General features: G+C 36.1%; 1 protein-coding gene across 1 annotated transcript in view; it reads left to right on the plus strand.

Moving 5' to 3' along the window:
• FBXL4 (F-box and leucine rich repeat protein 4) overlaps positions 1-23,476 on the plus strand; it is a 73,139-nt gene that overhangs the window by 11,062 nt on the left and 38,601 nt on the right. Inside the window, exons 2-5 of the mRNA XM_019643660.1 lie at positions 3,315-3,432; positions 4,092-4,674; positions 12,762-13,107; positions 22,068-22,312. Of these exons, the coding sequence (XP_019499205.1) occupies positions 4,163-4,674; positions 12,762-13,107; positions 22,068-22,312 (1,103 nt within the window). The 5' untranslated portion in view covers positions 3,315-3,432; positions 4,092-4,162. The remainder of the gene's footprint in view (positions 1-3,314; positions 3,433-4,091; positions 4,675-12,761; positions 13,108-22,067; positions 22,313-23,476) is intronic.

Consider the following 23,476-nt stretch of genomic DNA (forward strand, 5'->3'; position numbering starts at 1 on the left):
ATGAACTGGAAAAGAAAATGCCTCCCAAGAGGTATGTTTTATGATTACCCTTTTGGACAAATTTAATGTATCAGACTAATATTTATTTATTTGCACCAAGTAGGAAAAATCATTTTGTTTTTGAATCCCATTCCCCTCACAAAATAGAGTTGTGGTATCTTCTGCTTTGGGCTTATTGACTATTGGGATATGTATTGGATATCACAGATTGCCTCCATGCCTTGGCAAAAGTCCAGATGTACATGGACAGTTTGGACTTTGTATTGGTTGTAGCTGCCATGCGTCCTGAGACTATGGCTCTATTCCCTTTTTCAGCTTCATTTCCCAGGGAAAAGTAGAGTGAGCTATCCTTTCTCCTCCATATGTTCTTCCCCACCCCCAAAACACTTTTATGTGTCATCTTAGTTGATTGGAAAGGAATTTAGAATCAATGAAGGATATTAACAATGGGATTGCACATTTCCCTTTTTTATTTCTATGCCTTGTTTATTTTCAAAAACAGATTTTAACTTCATTACGTTTTTCTGAATAGTATTGCTGTTAAAAGAGTAAATACTTTGCTTTGTCAATGTACTCTACCCTGCCGCTTTTTTTTCTTTCAGAAATTTCTTTTGTCATTTTTAGCTTCATCTCACACAAAAAATTAACTCTGAAGATTGTTATTCGTAGGTGGAAAAAAATAAAGCATCCATTTACATTTCTCTTGTACACTGGAGAAGTTTGAACATATATATATTTACAGTTTATAACTCACTTTTATATGTTGCCTCAGTGCAAAATTTTATTTAACTTGAACAAAGCCTAAAAATTATATTGCCCATAGGACAATCTTGCTACGTTTGATATTATCCCATATAATACACGTTGGTAAAATCTAGCTGGGAAACAGTTATAAAGTTTGTGGTTTGGTATGTGAAATAGAATTTGACTTTTCACAATTTGTCTCAATCTTTTTGCCAAGAATTATGGTGAACATTCACATGAATGATAATATCTTTATTTTGGAGGTGTTTCTTTGGTTTTATAAAATTTACTTTCTGATAAATGCAGTTTTATAAAGAAAGTGAAAGAAGCTCAGTAGAAACAATTTATAGACTGTGGAGTGAGAAATGATGTCCAAAGATTATACAGTCAAATTCATCCGTCCACCTTAGCAGATGGTGTTCTGTCCTTCTCTTGAAGATTTCCAGGGGTAAAACATCCAGTCTTCCAAATTAGTTGATCTGTCAATTGAGTTGGATACTTGTGCATTGCTCTTTATTTCCCAAATTTCATTTTTAGAGTTTAAATTTACTTCATTAGTTCTTTTTCTTTTAAGAAAGTGAGCAGCCAAGTAACTTCTTTGGAAAATTATCCGTTTTAATTTACCTGGGGGCCTATTTTGAAATAAAGTATACATATATGTTAAAAGGAAGAGTTGTAGCATTTCAAATTTTGCTGTTAAAGATTTGAGGTTTGTGCGGTTGTGAAATTTTTTTTACTTGACAGATTTATACTTGTGGCAGGTGAAATGTTTGAATAAGCAAGTGATATACTAGATAATTACTTTTTCCCACATTTTGTAACATGACCTGTACTTCAGCATTTGGTGTTATATGTCCTGAGGGGAATCTGATTTGTTGATTCATGATACATAAGCCCTGGGAACGTGTGTTGCAGAAACACCTTATTTATTTTAATACATGCTTTGTTACTACTCTTCTCCAGAAAGAGTCTTGTTCAGATCATGCTATTATTGCTTGTTCTTGGGGTGCAAGTTCTTCCAGCTAGTCTACCTGCCCCTCATCATGGTTCAGTTTCTCTTGCGGGCTGTAAGTTTTCACTGTGATCCATCTTGGAAAGGGTTTAATCTGTCCTGTGCTGTGGAAGCATTCCTGCAAAGAGGTTTCCCATCTGTCCCTAACAGGTCCTAAAGTGTTACCAGTTCAGGACTTTTTCTTTCTAAATGTTTTGGCTTGGGAGTGGAGTATGGATTCTAAACCATAAAGGTAGTAGTACACTCTGTGCGTGGTACGTGCCTAATGGGGCTCTGATTTCATGTTGGTGACTGTTTCCATTGCTCAAGTGGATTCCATGCCTCCTTGGGCTTCCTGGCCAGTAAGCTAAGTTTTCATATTCCTGGTTTCGTGGATTAGGGTGATTTTTTTCATGAGTTTTGGCTTTATGAACGTACTTCCAAATGTGACCTGTGGATTGAAATCACCTTTCTGCATGGGTGTTAGAAAATCTCCTTATAACCATTAAGGCCTAACCCTGGTTCCATGAGTCATATTAGTTTCAGCTCCTGCTCTACTCTGACTTTTCTCACAACCGTGCATTTTCTTCACTTGTTTCAAGCTCAGCTGTTTGTTTACTGTTTTACTTGTTACATTTTGTCAAGCATTTTAGTGTGTTTAGATCTGGCTGGGATTGGGAGACAGAAGGACGTTGTTATGTAATTTTAAATTATTTTTTACTTTTATATATATATATATATATATATATATATATATACATATATATATATATATTTATTTGTTTGCCTATCACCTTTTTGTCAACATGTCAACATTTTGTGCCTAGTATGTACTGAGAACTTTGAGAAATGAAGATCTTTGGCTAGATTACCTCGTTCAAGAAACTTAGTCCTAATGTAGACCCTTGTGGAGCTAGGATATATATCCAATACAAAGGTGATAGCAGGGAATAAGTTTACTTATGTGTTTTATAAATTATAATGTTTTGTCATCTAAGTGCTAAAGTTTTGAAAAGCTAGCACATTACTAAAGAAAAGTTAGTACATTCCCCTTCTTTTACTCAGGAGAAGTTAAACTTAAGACTTTATAGGTACACAAATAATTATGTTTGATTTCCTTGTTGGAATAAACAAGAGGTTACATACTTGATGCAGACGGGTCAGCCCTGGGTTTTAAACTGGTAGAGCTGGCTGAGAACATTGGCTGTCACCCAGAGAGCTTTAGGCCTCTTCTAACTGGCATCCTCTTGGTTATTAAACCTTGCAATTTAGTCGAAATTTTAAAAAAACAGTGTTTGGTCCCAATAAAATATGTCTGCTGGCATAGTTTGACTCATAAGCTGTGGGTTTACAACCTCTATATAGAAAGGATTCATTATTGTATTTATATGTTCTTTCATAAAATTAAAAATATATATATTAGTTATTCATAATTATCTACAAAATCAGAAAAATGTGACGTGTTCAGCTTGAAAGTTCTGTGTCTAATAAGCAACTGTTTATCTATGATAAATCTTTTTGGGATATTTGACTTCCTAAGTTGGAATTAGAAATATTTTCTAAAACTCTAATCTTACAGGTAAAAGAATGTCACATTTCAACGTTTGTAACTGAAATCAGCATGCAATTTTCAGGCCACATGGATGAGTGCCAACTTTTGTATTTCCTGTGTGTATCCTGTGACCATTCTATCTGGGGTGAGTGATTTCCAAGAGTGGCTGGCAACAAACCAGATGCCAGCCAGCTGTGGACTGCCCTAACAAATAATGCTAAGAGTTATAAATTAAACACTGTCTGGTGATCTGTGATGTGTAAGGCAGTTAATTTAGTTGGTCTGGATTAACTGTCAGCTCCAAAAAACTATATTCCTATAATGTGAAATCTGTACTTAGCATGTTTGGGCATGAGTAATAATTAACAATAAGGAATTATTTGTTAAAAAGTCAAATTATAAAATGCCAAAGATTCTTTTGGATTTACAGCAGTGTTTTAGTGGTTCACCATATATTTTAAGTAACTTTAATTTTAAAAGTTCAAGGACTTAGTATTTCTTGAATGATAGCTATAATTTTGCATAAAATAGGGGTTTTGGATCATACATCTTCCATTGCCTTATAATATTAGTTTTGCTTCTCATATAGCATAAAATTGTATATGTTTTTAATACTTAGGTTTCTTAAAACTACATTAGATTGATTATTACCAGAGATTCACATTTACTGTGAGTTCTGTTTTTTCAATTTTATTCTGGGAAATTACCTTGAGTGAAAAGCCTGTTTATTGCCTTATTCATGCTTATTTAAATTATTTTACTTCACCAAGCCATTCATTTTTTTTTTCTTTTTTTTTTTTTTAGAACATCCTTCAAAGAGTTCATGCGTCTTACTGAGGACATCTGACCTTTTGAGTTTCATAATTCACATCTAGATGTCAACAGTCTTCCCCATGTTAACAGTTCTGACTATGTTTTATTATTTATGCCTTCGGCGCCGAGCCAGGACAGCTGCGAGAGGAGAAATAATGAACAGCCATAGAACTGTGGAATCAAACAGCAGAACTTGCCCTTTGAATGCAGAGGTGGTCCAGTATGCCAAAGAAGTGGTGGACTTCAGCTCCCATTATGGAAGTGAGAATAGTATGTCCTACACCATGTGGAATTTGGCAGGTGTACCAAATGTATTTCCAAGTTCTGGTGACTTCACTCAGACAGCTGTGTTTCGAACTTACGGAACATGGTGGGACCAGTGTCCTAGTGCTTCCTTGCCGTTCAAGAGGACACCGCCTAACTTTCAGAGCCAAGACTATGTGGAACTTACTTTCGAACAACAGGTGTATCCCACAGCTGTGCATGTCCTGGAAACCTATCATCCTGGAGCGGTCATTAGAATTCTAGCTTGTTCAGCCAACCCCTACTCCCCAAGTCCACCAGCTGAAGTAAGGTAAGATGCCTTTTTTAATGATCAAGCTATATCGCTGGAAGGTTTGGTTGTTTTAACATTGGAGGGCATTTTTATTGGAGTCGTTCTCTTAAGTAATTTAAACAAATTTGATTTTTACAGTTTCCCTTAGTTTTCTGATAGGGAAGGATCACAAATATGAAGATTTAATGAACTGTTCATACCTATAACACCTCACACCATAATATTCATAGATCCTGAAATTTGTGTGTCACAGAATTTACTGTAAACGAAAAGCATGATTTGAACTAATTGGGACATGGACCAATCTGATAAGTTAGGAGGAAATATGACTTCTAACATATTTTCAAACAGGCATCATGTTCCTGCTTTTAAACACTGAGAGGCGGTCCTTAAAGGATTAGCTTTAATGTTAGGTGAATGTTTCTGTAACAAGCATATTCATTTGAGAATGAATATTGCTTTAAGTAGTTCATGCATTCTCCCTAAAAGCCTCTTTATTTATGTCATTAATTTGCATATCAGTGCCCCTATCTCTTGCTTTTGTAGTTCAGCCTCCTGATGTTTTGAAGTATAATTATTTGACTAGTAGTATATTCACGTTTCAATAATCTAGAAAGTGCATAAAGCAATCTTGGATGTACTCTGTTCTCCTGTTCTCCATGTGTCTAGGACCCACCCCTCCCTCAAAGAGACCACTTTTATCCCCTTTTTTTGGTCTTTTTCCATTGTTTTTTATGCAGATATCAGCAAATACAAATATATTTTTATTTTCATTGTACATAAAAAAAAGCACACTATTCATATTTTTCTGTACCTCATGTCATTTAGTAGTATGTATTAGATCTTTACATATGAGTGCAAAGAGCGCTTCCGCATTCTTTTCTACAGTTGCAAGTAATGCACAGTGTAGTGTATATGGACCCCAGCTTGTTAACCATGCCCCTGCTGAGGGTTACTTAATTATTCCCATACTTTTGCTGTTGTAGACATTAATACAGTGAATAGCCTTGTCATGAGTCACTTCACGTGTGCAAGTTTATCTGAACTTTCTGGTAAGTTCCCAGAAAGATTGCTTTGCCAAGGGCCTGTGCATTTGTAATGTGTATGCATAGTGCCAAATTTTCCTCCAAAGAGGTGCTACCTATTTATATTTCCACTGACAAAGTACGTGCATACTGCATACGTGTTTTACCAAAGCCTCACCTATAGAATGTGTTAATACATTTTAATATCATTGTCAGTTTGTAGATAAAAAATAATTATCATGTTAATTTCAAGTTAAAATTCGTTTATTATCTCTGAGGCTGAATATCTTTTTATGTTTAAGAGCCATTGATATTTCCTTCACTTTGTGCTATCTCATCATATTATTTGCCCATTTTTCTATTACTTGTTGATATTATCAGCTTTTAGAACTTTATATCAGTTTATTAATTCATTCATTAAATATTTGCATGTATACCATATGCTAAGCATTTTTCAGGGTATTGAGGATACATCAGTAAACAATGAACAAAACAGATAAAATTCCCTGCCTTTATGAGCTCATTCTATTCCCTCGCAATTAAACTGTAGGACCCCAGCTGCCAGTGGCGGGGGAGTGGGGGCAGGAATCAGCTGCCATGCTGTTTCCTTGAAGTCCCTGTTCCCTCAACTCTAGGGGAACACCTTCCAGCGTACTAGGTAACAAATGCAGGGTATAGCTTAACTCAGGCTGGTGATATAATTGTTATTTGTTCTTTTCAGAATTACCTTGATAATTCATTGTGAACAATATTATTAATGCATCAGAATTTTTTGAAACACAGAAAACCAGCATCTTTTAATATACAGGTTTTTTTCCCTAAAAGAAAAAAAGTGCTTTAGGCAGGATCCTTTCATATGTGAGAATTGATTTATTAGACTCAGTCATTCTTTGCCTCTTACCTACAAAGTCATCCACTTTTCTCTTAAAAAGCTGAACAAATTTGGGGATGAAATCTATGAAACATGTAATGTCTTTAATCTAAAAATTAATGTCTGCATGATTTCGAGTATAAATTATGCTCTTGGGTTCTTAGCTGAGAGCTAAGTGACAGCTTCATTTACAATGTATCTCTAATGTGCTTAACTGATTTTTAGCTTTATCTTACTGAAAATACATTAAATTTTAAGAAAAAAAGAATCTAGCCACTGTATATTATTGGAGAGTAAAAAAGGGCCTTTTAGATTTTACTGATTATGAAATCAATAGATGTTTCACTGTTTAATAAACTTGTTAGAAAACACCAAAAGAGAAAATATGCAAGAAAAAAAAACAAGCCTCAGCTCTTCTGCCCAGATTCAGTAACTGTTAACATTTTGGTGAATTTCACATTTAAACAGTCCAAAACATTGATTGAACACCATCTCTGCTAGAGAGCCAGACAAATATGGGTCATGTTCTTTGAGTGCAGAGGCCAGCCTAGAAGAAGACTGTAAGATTGTAGGGACCATGTGTTGGCAGAGGGAAAACAGAAAACTAATCTATGGGGCTCAGAGAAGTCTTCACTGAGGACGTGATTTTGAGGGTTAAGGGAGGCTTTAGTTTCAATAGGAAAGGTGGAGAGAACAGCATGTGCAAAGGTGGGATCAGGAGGTGAGATTTTGGTGTTTGAAGAAGCGAAAGTCCAGGAGTGTAGAAAACAAGCTATTGAAGGTACATAAGTATGGGAGTGCGATTCTTAAGATCTAGACCAGTGGTTTCCAGACTTTAGGCTTTCCTAGAGCTCTTGGATCAGTGTCCCAGAAGGAGACCTTGAGAGGACTGGTCCTGTCCAAATGATTTGTTAAGGGAGTGCTCCTGGAGAAACCAGTGGGGATTGGGGAAAGTGCCATGGGAAAGGGAAGTCAAGCAAGTATTTCACCTGTGAAGTTCCAGTTGGCCTGGAAGCATCTAGGGGGACGGGCTCTCACACTCCTGCACCCATCTGTCCTGGGCTGTGGGCTGGGGGAGTGGGAAGGGGAATGGACATGAGGAGGAAGAGATGACAGATTGAGCTCATATTAAAAGAAATGATCAGAATAAAGGCACATGCCACCCTCTGGATGAAGATGCCCCAGGAACCCAGGTAGTTCTCTAGAGAAGGCTGCAGGTGGAAGCCTTAGGGGTGCAGCAAGCAGATCGAGCACTCAGAACTGACCAGGAGATCTACGTAGGGATAGTCATTTACAATAAACTAGTAAACATAATAATGATAATAAAAATTAGAGAACTGATATAGGGTTGTCAGATTATTTGCTTTGTTAAATAAGCACACGTTAAAAAAGCAAACATGAAACACCATCATCATTTTATAAAAATAACCTTAGTTTATAATGAGAAATTAGCATGAGGAGAATCTCAAATAAAGAGTGGTTGGCAAATTTACACATTTGTGTGTGCAGATTTTTATATATACCAGGGTTCTTTTAAAAAATATTTACACATATGTGTGTGCATATTTTTATATATACCAGTGTCCTTTTAAAAAATATTTAGGGCAAGCTCCATCACACACTATTGTTTGGGAACCACTGGACTATGCTGCTTATTATTTGAATTGAGCACCTGGTTTTATGCCCACCTTAGGAATTAGCAAATGAGAGAGTGTGTCGGAGTAGCTCAGGAATGTGTTTGCAGGAAATGGACTTGTAGTCCCAGAACATTCAGAATTTAAAAGTGATCTTTCCCTATTTTGTCCAGTTGCATTTCTTTGTTCAGTGAGCGAAATAGAAAAGTTACAGGCAGTTCTACAAGATCTCAAAGTCTTCTGACTTCTTGCCTAGTGCCCTGTTAAAAGAAAAGGAAAAGATTGTATAGTGTCCTGGTCTTGATAATAAGATGTTAATGGATGCCTGTGTAAGAGTCAGAAAATAGGTTAGCCCAGGGTTACGCACTGGAAGAGAGACACAGGGAAAACAAGATGAAGAAAATGACAAATTGAGGCCATATTAAATAAGCTGATTGGAATAAAGTTACTTGGGGATAAAATTTAGTGGTATGGGTCTCTTCTGGGGTTTTTTTCTTTCTTCTTTTTTTTTTTGAGTGTTAAAAGCATTTTCTCTATATAATATTGAAGTTACGAAAGCAAGGAGAAAGCAAGTGACTGTGACAGAATTTGCTGCCAATGGGAACTGCTTAGCAACGATTTCACAAATTGGTGTGGTCTGGCCTTCTTCACTTTGTGGGTCAAGAAGCATGATTTTGACATTTAAGTCAGACTTGACCAGACCCTGTACTGGTTGATCCTTTGTAAAGCAGATTCCAGTTTGTTCATTGCAATTAGAGATGGGCTGGATGGCAGGGGGTGCGGAGGTACACCCATCAGGATACTTTTCTTTTATTCTCCTTGTTTTCCTGGTCTATCCCTTCACTTGCAACTGGTGAAGTGGAAGAATGTTGGCAAGAGAACTTTCTTTGTGTTGGCTACTAGATATGCTTACTAGCCAGGAGAAATTTTGGTTTGGGGAAGCTTTTTAAAGCATCCATGTGCCTGGCTTTAACCTGAATACTTAGAAAACTTGCTTCTTCAGGGTTCCATTGATGAACATCTCTCTTCCTCTCTCATCTACGTGTTGCCTCCAGGGATCTCGAGAGAGACTTTCTCAGTGGGCTGACCACAGCTCAGCAGCCATACAGAATGGTTTGTTTCGTTGTTTCTAAGCACTGGGCTCATAGTACTCAGTACAATCAACAGAGAGAGAAGTAAGTGGGCTGGGGAAAAGAGTGCTGTTGGTTACCATCCCAGAATTAAGTGGTCAGAGTACAGAGTGAAGCACAGCCTGAAAAGGAATCCAAGCTGAATTTTGCACATCTGATACTGCAGATTTATAATACTTACATAGAACAGTGGAGTTTGTCGGATGTGTGCAGTAGATAAATACAGTGTCTGAGCGTATATGGTAAACACATAAATGTACAGACTGCAAAGGCCATGACTTAAAGCAGTTTAATCACATCAGTACTGCCCTTGGTCTAGAGGACTAAGATTTGGAACTATCTCACAGAAAAGTCTCTGTGTGTGTGTGTGTGTGTGTGTGTGTGTGTGTGTGTGTGTGCGCGCGTGCGTGCGCGCGCGCGCGCAATAGATATCTTTCTCTTTCTAACTTTGAAATAACATTCTAATTCCATTAGGGAATTTTAAATAAAAATTCACTTTAATGAAGATACATCAAAATCAATTTGTATTAGTCTCATAGTTAATATTAATGTAATTTAAATGACCACAGACCTATAAGATAATTTTTCCATCTTTTTGTTATTTCTCTTTTTAGCTTATCAAGAAAAGTCAAAATAAAACATAAATAAATGAATTATACTTGAAAATAATTTTATATTTAGGTACAATTTTAAGTGTTTCTAAATATTGATAGTGTTCTACTTTAAGTATGCTGTCATATATATATATATATATATATATATATATATATATATATATAAATAAATAAATTATGGTACATGTATAACTAAATATATAATGTCCATGCTATGCAGAAGTCAGAAGCAACAATGGTGCTAAAATATTTTAGCATTAACCCTGGTATGTTTAAACAACCAGAAATATTAAGGAAGTCAATTTAAAGCATCATCTCAACCTTGTCTATTCTGCAAGGTTCTGAGGACATTAGTAGATGAATACATTATTAAAATAGCACATTTCTGCTTCAATCAGTGCTTTTCTTTAAGATTATATTTGTATAATCTTTATTTATAATGTAAATAATGATTTACATTATACTGAAAATCAAGCTATACATGAAGAACATGTCTTGTTTGTGTATTTATTTATCGCAAGGACCTGGCAGAGCTGATTTCTACATTACATTTTCAGTGTTTCTGTTAAGCCTCATAAAAACTCCCCATTGAAGCTTAAAAAGTAGGCTGGTTTAGCCCACATGGATTGTGAACCAGCACAGGCAGTTTATTTCACAGCGTCCTGAGTGGCCCTTGTTTCTTGGACATGAGACGTTCCTCCAATATCATCTGATACCATGTTGCAGTGGCAACAAAAGGATGAATAAAACCAAAGCTTGAATTTTCTCCATGATTCTTGGAAATATACCGTCCAAAATTAGGAATGCATTTTCCCTCCAACATGGTTTTAACTGTTTAATACTTCTGTTCCCCTGCACCTATATGGCTGCATAGATTTCCATTAGAGTGTTCAAATCAATTCCAGTGTTAAGAACCCTCAAGATATTTGCAGTTAAGCTCTAGGAGCACTTGTTAGGTCTAGGCTGGCATTCCAAGTTTACTTTTCTGCATTGTCACAGGAAGATGCTCAGCCTGCTTTCCTTTTTTCTCTTTAAACCTGACACAACCTGCTCTACTCTTTAGAGGTCTCTCTGGTCCTACTTTCCTGTTATCTCTGAATACAGTTACTCACAGGTTCTTTATGCTTAGTGGATTTTAGTCCTAATTTTCAGGAGAGAATCAACAAAGCTAGCAAATATGCATTGATTACAAAGGTACTAGAAACTGCAAAAGGTCCTACTATTATGATTAGTAGTATGTTTACTAGAATCCCCATTGAGTTTCTGCCTTATGCTTTTATTTCTAAAAGTAGAAATTACCATATGTTCCTTTCCCGTTCTCCCAAGATTGGTGCTATACGCCCTTCTTGCTCCCATCTTGGCCTAAAGACCCTAGGACACCTGTATACTGATGACTTCTATAGTTTTGGCTCAGATTTCTCCCCAGAGTTTCACAATTCTTTTGTCTATTTCAGTTTCCTAAACACCTGGCCATAACCAATTTTTATTTAGATCTCAATAGGTCTTTGGGGCAAGCATGTGAACTGACAGTATATCAGGGGGGAAAAAATCCTCATATGATTAATAAGAGTATAAAATATTTTAAGTGTTATTAGTAATCAGTGAATTATAAATTATGACATAGAGATATGACTCACTATGCAATTAGATTATTTTTAAAAGTAAATAATGCTTTCAGTAGTCATTCCTTTATAGTATTGGCATAAGCTTCTTTGAAAGGAGTTTGTTTTATATATTGAGAGACTTAAAAATATTCTTAATCTTTGACATAAAATTTTTATTAAAAAAATTATGCTAACAACTAAAGTAAATAATTAGGAATAGCAGAAAGATGTTTATTGAAGTATTTTCAGTCTGTGTTTCTAATTGTATCTGCTATATTAGAAACAATATTAGAGAAATATTTACTTATGTCATATATGTGAGAATATTTTGTATATCTAATGATGCTATGTTATGATGAATCTTTAAGTAATTTTGGAAAATAATTCTTTAAGAAGACATATAAAGAGCTGGAATAAGAGTTGAACCTTGGAGAGTAGATGGGCCAATAATTGTGGGTTGGGTATTTCCTTGCGCGGAGACAACATGAGCAAAGACACGAAGGTGGAGATAAGTTTATTATCTGAACAGTAATGATTAATCTGGCTGGAAAGGAGGGGTTCATTTTGGGGAAATAGGAAAAAATATTACTCATTTGTTAACTGTTAGATACTTGCTAGGTACTGAGAATACAAGGATAATTGAAAGATGACAAAAATGGAAATTTAGGAGCAGGGCGTATATAAGAGAATTTCATGAAAATTTTGACAAAACTTAATGACTGGATAAAAGAAAGTCAAAGATAATAAAAGTTTTGATTTTGTATGACGTCAGTAACAGAAGTAGAAAAGGAGACCTTTGTGAGGAAGATGATCAGTTAATTTAGTTTACACAGTTGGTTTGAGACATGGACACGGGAGAGCTTTACCCTTACTTTGCTTTACTCTTACTTTGGGTTTACTTTTTCTATAAAACTGAATGTTGTTCTTCATGTACCTCTAACAACCTATTCCAGTTTTGAACTGACCAATGTGAAATCTGCCAAAAAGGACTTTCTAGGGAGTTGTAAAAATAATTTATGTAGTAGAAATATTTTAAGTAATAAGGTCTCTGGCATTTAGTTCTTAAAATTTTTTTATGTCCTGGAAACAATCCTTGTGTTTGATTCTATACACCTTATTTAATGCCTTTGCTTCACACTGTAATGTATTGGGCATGGGGCCATAACCTTAAGGTAACAGTAAATCTCATTCTAAACTGTATTATAGGGAAGTTTCTTTCTTTGGCAGATGGGAGATTCTTTGGTCAGAGAGACCTACGAAGGTGAATGGTTCCCAGGCTCGCCAGTTTAAACCTTGTATTAAGCAGATACATTTTCCCACAAACCTTATACGGCTGGAAGTAAATAGTTCTCTTCTGGATTATTACACTGAATTAGATGCAGTTGTATTACATGGTACGAAGGACAAGCCACTGCTTTCTCTCAAGACTTCACTTATTGATATGAATGATCTAGAAGACGACGACTATGAAGAAAAGGATGGTTGTGGAATGGACAGTCTTACCCAAAAGCTTAGCAGCACTGCCCTCAGGGAAGGGCCAAATAATGGATATTTTGATAAACTCCCTTATGAGGTAAGCCAAAAATATTCAGTAGCAATATTGGATATGTCACTATAGTTTTTTAAAGTTTAGGTATTAATACTTATTTTGCTAGATATCAGAGAAGCAGAAGCATTGGTAAGGTGTCCATAATCCGATGTGTTGTATATTTTGATTTTGGGAAAATTAGACAAAAATTATTAAGTAATTTCACCACTTTTGTTTTGGATTAACTTTAGTGATTTTGGATAAACTATTAAATATATGTTATATCACTGATTAACAATAACCAAAATACATAAATCAATAATAAATTATATCCCACTTTAAGTTGTAATTATACAATGTAAATATGGGCAATATGTTCTTAACTTTATATCTGTTAAATTAAAGATAATTTGCTATTAAAAATAAGAGGAATAATAAGATTGTGAGAGGAGTGCTTATACTATTTAATAGTTCACAGTTTCTCCAAGTGTCATTTATTCTTCTGTACCGACTCTATTCTATATTTGTCCAACTAGCTATAATTTTTCACAGCAGGTGCAGAGTGCCTTTACCTATAGCCCTGTTTTCACTGTGTCTCCACTGGGGCGTTTCTGCAGTATATTTAGCATCCCTGGCTCCTAGGCATCAAATGCCAGTAGCACAGTCCCTGGAAGTGGAGTAGGACCGGGCATTTCTGTCCCTTGCTGAGAACTGCTGTGTGTAGTTAAAAATAATATCAAAATTTTAAAAGAAAAATTTTAAACCTCAAATTTTAACCAACTCAGACTGTCCCCCTTCCAAATTGTTGGGTAGTTCAGGTTTCATTTTAATAACACAAATAGTTTAACTTGCATGGAAAAACAAGATAGCCTCTTGAGTGCCTATTAGTGACTATAATGTCTGTGCAACATTTTACAGTTAAAATGCTATGGTACATTCCTGTGAAATAGCTAAAGTTGCCACATAAAGATGAATTTAAGGATCCAAAGTAATTCAGTCAGTAAGCCCTGGGTACCACGATTGAACCCAGGCCTTCTAGGTCAAGTCTTGTGACATGGAAAGGAAGCTTCACAGATTGAACAAGACCCTGTGGCCCTTAGTGGATGAGGCAGGAAAGATGAAGGAAGAGTTTAGTTGGCGAAAGAGCGGAGCATGGGATAGTTACAATTTTGTTCCCTAGGGCTCGCAGGAGGATCTGTCCTAGCAGCAGTGGGAACAGTTCATCTGGAGGAAATGAAATCACTTCTTTGATTCTTACTCATTTCCTAGAACTACAATATAGAAATTTAAATTCAGCAAATATGTGTTAAACATTTATTGACTTTTATCCAGGCCTGATAAAATACTTGACACATAGCATTCAAATGAATAGCTGAGGGGAACTTTAGGCAGAGGGAAGAGAATGTACAGAGGTGCGGAGAAGTGAAACTGTGGGAGCTCCAGCGCTTCAGTCTCGCTGGAATACGATTTGATAGGAGCTGCATGAGGTGAAATTATTGGGTTGTCGAAAAAGTCATGACGCATTTTTGCAACGAAAAACATGTCATGTCTTTTCTGACAACCCAATAGATGGACGCTCAGGACTGCCTCAGTGAAGAGCTCCACAGGACACCATTTGCACAGATGACAGTGATTGGGACCTCCTAGCATTGGCCGGACACAGATTGCACTGCTGAATCACAGGGGACTCTTGTGAGTTTTACCAAGAGATTTGCGTTTCATTCCTTCAGCTAGTGGTCCTCAGGCTACTCTGTTTCTTCAGTACACAGCAAAATCCATTGGGGGAGTCATCCATTCTTTAGACTGTATAGATTATTTACTTTTGTAAAAAGTTAGATCCAAGATTATACCTAAAATAATTTCACACACACTTTTTTGTATTCTCTTGATTTCTTCATATGCTTTTGTTGAGTGGGAAAGTGTGGAATAATAGCTAAAATTCCAGGAATTATCCATAATATGCAGGCATTTCTGTACATGCTTCAGCCCACAATTAGAATAATTGCCCACGTGTTTGTCACCATGCAAACTTTGTCTTTTATATGTGTCATGGTATTAAAAAGATTGTGAACCTCATCTGTAGTCAGTAGGGAAACATTGAAGGTTTTATTTTATTTATCTTAAATAGGAAAATAACAGAGTGAGGTTTCTGTCTTAGATTTCTCTGTTGGTAAATGAAAAACTGACCAAAAGGAGGTCAGGGTGGGAGGCAGGGACATCCATTAGGAAGCTACTGCAGTAATTTGGGCAAGAAGTGATGGCATCCTAGATATTGGAAGGTTTGGAAAGGAGTTGGGTGGGAGAAATAGTCAAGAGATGCAGAAGGTCGAAATCAAAGGTAACTAGTGAATGTGGAGATGAAGCAGAACATCAGAGGGACTTCTAGTTTCTGGTTGAAATGACTCAGGGGATGGACATGCCATCAATCATACAACAGTGGGTGAAGGTGGGAAGGACATATTGACTTTGAGGTGCCTGTGATTCATTGAAGCAGACTTGTCTGGTGGAGGACAGTAAGCAGTTGCTATTTGAGTTTGTAATTCAGGAGGAAGGTCTGAGTTTACGTTTTAGTGAGTATACTCGAGAGAGGGGAGGCAAACGATGGTGGATGAAATTGACCAATGAAACCGTAGAGTGTGAGTAAAGGGCCAAGTAAAGGGCCAGTATTCTGGGCATACTGACGTCTAAGAATCTCATAGAGGAAGACAAGTCAGAAAAGGCACTTGGGTCAAATATGAGATAGCCTTAAAAGCAAAGTGATAGGAAGCTAAAGTATAGAAAACAAAAAGGGTGTAGTCAACTACATTGCTGCAGAGTGTAAGTTACAAGTGTCCACTTGTTTTTGTCATTGAGGGGTCTTTGATAATCTTTTACCATTACAAGTTCATTGGCGCCATAACCATAAGTTGAGGGATGAGAAAACCTTACCATATTTGGTTAAGGCATCGAGGAGGGAAGGGAGAAGCAGAGTCAAAAAGTGTTTACTCTCTGAGTAAAAAAATAATTCTGTTAATATACTCTAATTATGGGCTGTAACATGGGTAAGACTGTCCACCAATCATACCAATCATGAATAATACTTGATATCCTGACTAACACTCCACTCCCTTTGTGACACACTCAAAAAGAGGCATATCAAAATGAGGGTGTATATGAAGTCATTATAGGCATGTCTGTTCTAACTTCCCTTTCAAAGGGAGAAAAGACGCGTGAGTGGTGTGGAGGAAGCCACAGGGTGGGAAGGTTTTGGTTTGTGATGCAGGCTGGGAGAGAGTTCAGCATGTTTATATGCTGAAGGGAAGGAGCCAGTAGAGAGGGAACGCGTACAAAACATGTGAGGAGTTTTAATCAATACAACAAAGGATGTGGAAGAAACCAGGGGATGGAATCAGGAGTCCTGGAGGACATTAAATAGCCATGATGAAAACAGAGTACCACACATAAAGGGTTTGTGCTGCGAAACACTGAATGATCTCACAGTGAGCAAAAAGAGAAATTATTTTTTTAAAAAGTTACCCAGATTATTTAAAGGGGAAAAAACATTTAATTATGTCGAGTGATACATGTGTTTAAGGTTGAAAATAATTGTATTATGAATAGAGTGGGTTTGAGGGCAGATAATGTGTTTTGAGAGTCCTTCCTGACACATCACGTCCTGCATTCACTGTGGTACCAAATTGTGCTTTTTGCTAGCATACCTGACTATAAAAGCACGTCTTGACAGACACTAGGTACTAGGTGAGTAATGATTAATGGATGTTGTCTTGTAGGCCTGACACCTGTTATCTTTTATTTAATCAAAATCCAAAAGTATTTTTTCACATGTCAGTGTCATACTCTGAGTAACTTTCCATTATTCTTTTTCTATTCTGATATTTCCTTAAAATGTAATATTAATTATCATAGAATGTTTTCACATAATATACATCTTTTAATATTGGTGACTTTTGTTTGGAATGATTCCAGAAATTTCTGGGAATTATTTAAATTGCAGATCATCTGGAAAAAGTAAATTATTTATCCTCTGATACAGGGATATATTTAACTTTTAATGCCTCTTTGTACTAACTACTTAAAAATTCTACTGAAATAACTTTTAATATTGTAGTTAAAACAAATTTTCAATTCGTTTTACAGATATTTAAGTTCTTACTGTTGCTGGGCCCAGATAGTTCATAGGTTCTTTTTTTTTTAAAGATTTTTATTGGGGAATTGGGGGAAGGGGAACAGACAAGTTGCTGTCCTTTTGTTGTTCTTCAGTCTAGTTGTGGAGGACGTTACTTCACTGGCCCAAGTTGGCACCATCATTGCGCTCTTCCTGGGCGAGGCAGATCAGTCGCCGGCTTCTGGACGGCCGCTCACAGCACTGGCTGCTGGCTACATACGGTAGCCCATGGCAACCCACTGCCACAGGGGCTACAGCCTACACCGTCGCTGGCGACTCCCGGCAGCCCAGCTCCAGGTTGAGCTGTTGTTCAGCATCTTAGCTGTGGAGGGCAGTGTCACTGGCCCTCATATGTGGGATCCGAACCGGGGCCCTCTGGCATTCCAAGCCAGTTCTTAACCATCGCGCCACTCGGCAGGCCCTTCATTGGTTCTTTCCAACATTTAAGAAACAGATAAATTCTATATTATTTCAACTCTTTCACAGCATAAAGAAAAAGGAAAGTTGTCAATTTTTTTATGAAGCTAGTGTAACACTATGACACATAAGAAAACCGCAGACTACAGCCTTCCCTTGGTATCCTCTGGGGATCGGTTCCAGCCCCTATCCCAACCCCCCATACCCAATCCTCAGATGCTCAAGTCCCTTATATAAAATGGCATAGTATTTGCATATATGCACAACCTGCACACATCCTCCTGTGTACTTTCAGTCATCTCTAGGTTATGTCTAATACTTAATGCAATGTAAATGCGATGTAAATAGTTGTTACACTATATTGTTTTAGGGAATAATAAGAAAAAAGTCTGTACATGTTCAGTACAGACACAACCGTCATAGGCCTAACTACATAGTACACATCAGCAGCAGTGTAACATTTAAAAAAAAATCTTTTTGATCCACAGTTGGTCGAATCCCCCAGTGTGGAACTTGTGGCTATGGAGGGCCAACTATAATTTTACTTCTGCAAACAAATAAAATATAGAGAATTATTTTAAAAGATAATACAACAAAATCATTGAGGATGTAGTCCTGGAATTCAAGGGTGTTTTGGTATTAGAATATAATAATACCATAGTACTAGGTGAAAAGGAGAAAAATCCTGTGATCATCTCAGTAGATGTGCAAAATCGGTTGACAGCTGACAGCTGGATAGATATCCAGATTTTTAACCATGTCTTTTAAAAAGTAAATATTTTATTAAGCTATCTACTGATTGTCTACTATCAAATATCATTAACCAAAAGCTAGCATCATATTTAATTAATCAAACACTAGAAATGCATTGTCCCATCTGGTAACCACTAGCCACATGTACTATTTAGAACTCGAAACATGGCTAGTCTGAGTTGAGATGTGTTGAAAGTATAAAATACACACAGGATTTAAAAGACTTAATACAAGAAGAATAAAATACCACAGTAGTAATTTTTAATTGATTACATGTTGAAATGATAATTTTTATTATATCATTAAATAAAGTATTAAAATTAATAGCACCTGTTTATTTTGACTTTATTTTTTTAACTTCATTGAGGAATAGTTGACAAATACAGTATACAATGTGATGGTTTGATATACATTGTGGAATGATTACCAAGATCAAGGTAATACATACATCACCTCACATCTTAACTATTTTTTTGTGTGTGGTGAGAAAGCTCAAGATGTACTCTCAGCAACTTTCAGGTACACAATATTATTAACTATAGCCTTTGACTTTTTAAAGAAATGTAGTTGCTAAAACTTTCAAATTATATATGTGCCTCATATTTGTGGTTCATATCCAAATTAAAGCCAGGAACAAGACAACAGTGTTACTCAACATTGTTCTGAAAAGTACTACCCAATGCTGGAAGATGTAAGAAGTAAAAGCCTTAATTTTTGAAGAGGAGGTTGTAAAATCATTTGCAGGCAATATGATTATGCTTCAGAATACTCGGGAGATGAGACCAAACACTATTTATTACAAACAATAAGTAAGTTGGCAGGTTGGAAAGTCAAGGACTTTAGGGACTCTGGGGACATAAAAGACCATTCAGTGATAAACCATGCCACGCTTTGGAGTCGGAAGACACAATGAAATAAAAGGGTCAGTTTTCCTTAAAGTAATCTGTGTGTTCAACGAAGTCCCAGTTAAAATGCAAACACAATTTTTTCTTTTTTAATTGAAAAGTTCTCCTAAAAAAAACATGAAAATATTCAGGAAAATTCTCTAAAAGAAGGGTGATGGAGCAGGCACTAGTCCCACCAGATAATAAAGCATAATGTGAAGCTATTGTATTGATATGTGTGGGTCAACAATGAATATAAATTCTTATTTCCAACCAAGCTATCCAATGCATTCTAACACATAAACTTAAAAAAATTTAGAACAGAACTTACTTATTTGACTCAGAGGGCTACTGATACAGAAGAAATAATGAATGAATAAATGGAATAGAGGACAGTCCAAAAAAAAAGCCAACAGGAAGGAAGGAAACATTGACAGAGGGTTACATTTCTGTTTAAAAAACAAAAAACTAGGCCGGCCGAGTGGCTTAGTTGGTTAAGAGCTCACTCAAGAGTGTGAGCTCTGAGCAACTAGTGGTTTGGTTCCCGGCCCGAGCTGAGCTGCCACTGAGCTGCCAACAGGTAGCAGGATGGCTCAGCTAAATAAATAAATAAATGGCTCAGCTAAATAAATAAATAAATAAATAAATAAATAAATGAATGAATGAATAAATAAAACCAAAAAAGCTGCAAATAAAAATGACAGTGCTTTACTGTTTTTGTCTTTTTTTCCTTTTTTCTGCCTTTCAGAATGACAAAATTGAAAGTATTGATACCAGTGCTATCTAAGATATAAGTGAATGGATACTTTTATATGCTGTTTGTGGTAAATTGATGCAAATATTCTGAAGGTCAATTGTGTGCTTATATCAAACTTTTAAATGCATGAAATTTACCCTAAGGTATATTTGTAAAGTTTGTCGAGATATACATATGCATAACGATATTGCAGTATTATTTGCAATAGGGGGAAAAACAGGAAATACATCAATGAAAAATTAATTGAATTAGTATGCCACATTTATAAACTGGAATGGGATGGATTGTATGTGCAGATGTAGAAATATCTACAAGATAGACCATTAAATGAGAAAAGCAAGGTGTAGACCAGTGTGCATACTGTTATTCTTTTAGTGTAAATCCAAGAATAGAATTTCATACATATTTATCTAGAAGAGATCAGAAGCACTGTTAACTGTGCTTACCAATAGGGAGAGGGATTGTTAGATTTGAGGGTAGAGAAATACAAACTTCTTATTTCCTACCTTTCTTCAATATTTGGGTTTCTGATGTTTTACCAGAATTTTCTTTCATTGTTTGTGTAACATTTTGCCTATCAATGGTTTAATATTATCTGAATGATGAGATTTTAGACTAATTTTTAATTTCCTTATATTTTCCTGTTTTTATCACACACACACACACACACAAACACACACCCCTTAATATTATTTTTTAAAAGCCCAGTTCAGATGTTAAAAATAAATAACAAAAACACCTAAGCCTTACCATACTCAATAAACATTATTAGTCTGAGATGTTCATGCTTTATACTCTTTAAACTTATTTTAAATATCATTTTGTCACTCTTTATTTTGTAATATTTTGGCCTAAAACAGTGAAATTCTGACCTAAAATTAATACTGGGCCTACATAGTCAAATAAATTGAAGAAGAACATTTACGTTAAAGGGCACATTTGCAAAACAGAAAGTGTAGCTAGGTAAATACACTGCATTAAGTAAAAAATTCAACCTCTCTCATCTAAGGATTTTTACCATTTAGCAAATATTTGATCTTTTTTTCTTTGTTTCTTGGTTCAGAATGTACTATTTAGCAACAATTCCTTGTGTATTAGTTTAGGAACCCTGAACTGTTCACCATTAAGGAAAAAAATATCTTGAGCTGGTTCAAGAAAATTACTCTAATTAGTACTGAAAATCTTTTTGATCCCTCCTCTGTAATACTTTTTTGTATCTGTTTGCCACTCCATTATCACTTCCAGCTGCCTGAAGCTGGCCCCTGTTTTCTCTTTCCTGGAGTTCTGCAATAGCCCCTGACTGCTCTCCCTTCCTGCCTCCCTGCCTCCAGTAGTACCCTCTGTAATAATCTTTCGAAAACACAAATCTGACCGCGTCACTCTGCAGTTTCAATCCCTTCAAGCTCAGCTTTCAGAATAACCCAGCTCCTCGGTGAGCTTTTTGTAACCCAGTCCTTCCCTCTGTCCTTTCACCTAGCTGGCCTCTCACCCTTTAAAACTGAGCCAACCTGGTTACAAGTCCGCTTTCACATTGTGCACGTGCAGGCCTATGTCTGGTGTTCGGCTCTAGTAGCAGTCTGTGTTTCTCTCTGTCAGAGCTATGAAGTCATGCCATTGCTTTTACCAATCTCCACTGGACTCTGAAACCTCTGAAAGTGGGAATCCCTTTTCTCTTTATCACCAGTGTTTGATGTGTAGTATACGTTTAGTCAATGTTGAGTCTATGAAAAATTGTATTATTCAACAGATTACCAAAATACATCTTAGCTCGGGAAACAATAAATAAGTAGTCAACGTGAGCTGAGTAGACTGAACAATTTTGAAATGTGATGTAGTCTTATGTCTGTGTGGTTTCTTCTGCTTTGGATAATTCGATTGAATGTTGATTTTTAAAAAATTTTTTTTAGTATGTGAAAATATTGTTATGAAATATGATACTGTTGCTCTTTATTAGACTGTATTATGTGTTTAATAAAGTGATGCTGTTCTTTGCAATCTTGATGATCTCGGTTTCTCTGCTTTAACGTAGCTCATTCAGCTGATTCTGAATCACCTTACGCTACCAGACCTGTGTAGGTTAGCACAGACTTGCAAGCTGCTAAACCAGCATTGCTGTGACCCTCTCCAGTACATCCACCTCAACCTGCAGCCATACTGGGCAAAAGTAAACGACACCTCCTTGGAGTTTCTACAGGCTCGCTGCGCTCTCGTCCAGTGGCTTAATTTGTCGTGGACTGGCAATAGGGGTTTCATCTCCGTGGCAGGATTTAGCAGGTTAGTGCCAAGCATTACTGAAGTCAGTTCACCAGCAGGCTGTACTTACTCTGTAGCAGTTTCCATAAGAGTTTGAAAATATATACCATGTAACTTTACAGAAATAAAAAAATCCATTTTATGCATCCTCATGTTTAGAATGCTTCTGTTTCTAAAAGTGAATGAGTTTCACCATCCTTTTCAGCTAAACTTCATCATAATATGAAGGAAAACTATGCCTTTTACCTCATATTTTTTAAAATCCCGAGTAACTTTCAACAGAGCTCCTTTTTTTTCTTATATTTTCAGCACAGATGATTAACACATTTAAAAACTCTTTCCAAATCAAAATCTACCTCTCTAATGTGATTTGTCAAAAATGGAAAACAATTTATTATAGAACATTTTTAATTAAATCTTAATTACATGTGCAATACATCACCCAAATTTAGAAGCTCATTTAAACTAATTATATTGAAAATGCAATTGCATGCTAAATAGGCGACCACACTTGCAGACCTGCCCAGGTGTTTCTGCTCCTTTCTATTTAAGCATTTAGTTTCCTTACTATTAAATGTCACCTGTTAAACATTTGAAAGCTTGCACAAGTGTGTATTCATTTAGTAATGCCATAGTAATTTTTCTTATGATACAAACAGGTGTTTTTCTCTTAACTTTGATGATGGTTATTCTCATTGTATGTAACAGTATAATCCCATCATTTCATTAGGTTAAATAATGAAGGAGTAGAAACTTTGGGGAAATTACCTGCTATTTTTGATTAATGAATAATCTTCTATCCTGTTGTTAGAAGTTGAAAATGAACTTCAGGTCTCCCGACACACATCCCCAAGTGGATACATTGTTGAAAAGTGGTTTATGAATCAAAAACATGTATATTGAGCCTTGTTCCCACTTGACTTACCTTATAAAAATAAAAGTGTAATTCTAGAAAAGAAAATAAATATTTGATACCATTAGATTTGGATGAAACAATGTTTGGAATAGTAAAAGGTGTTCAAAAATGCTAATATTGATAGTTTATGTATCAAAGTAAAAAATATACACAAGCACATAATGGCTTATGGCACATGTAGAAACCATGGATGCACCAAGCATCTTTCTTTTCTGCCAGAAACAGAGCTAGAGGAAGGGTTCTTAGATGAAACATTAGGGTATTGTGGG

This window comes from Hipposideros armiger, unplaced genomic scaffold (assembly GCF_001890085.2).
Source record: "Hipposideros armiger isolate ML-2016 unplaced genomic scaffold, ASM189008v1 scaffold_81, whole genome shotgun sequence".
Lineage (NCBI taxonomy): Eukaryota > Metazoa > Chordata > Mammalia > Chiroptera > Hipposideridae > Hipposideros > Hipposideros armiger.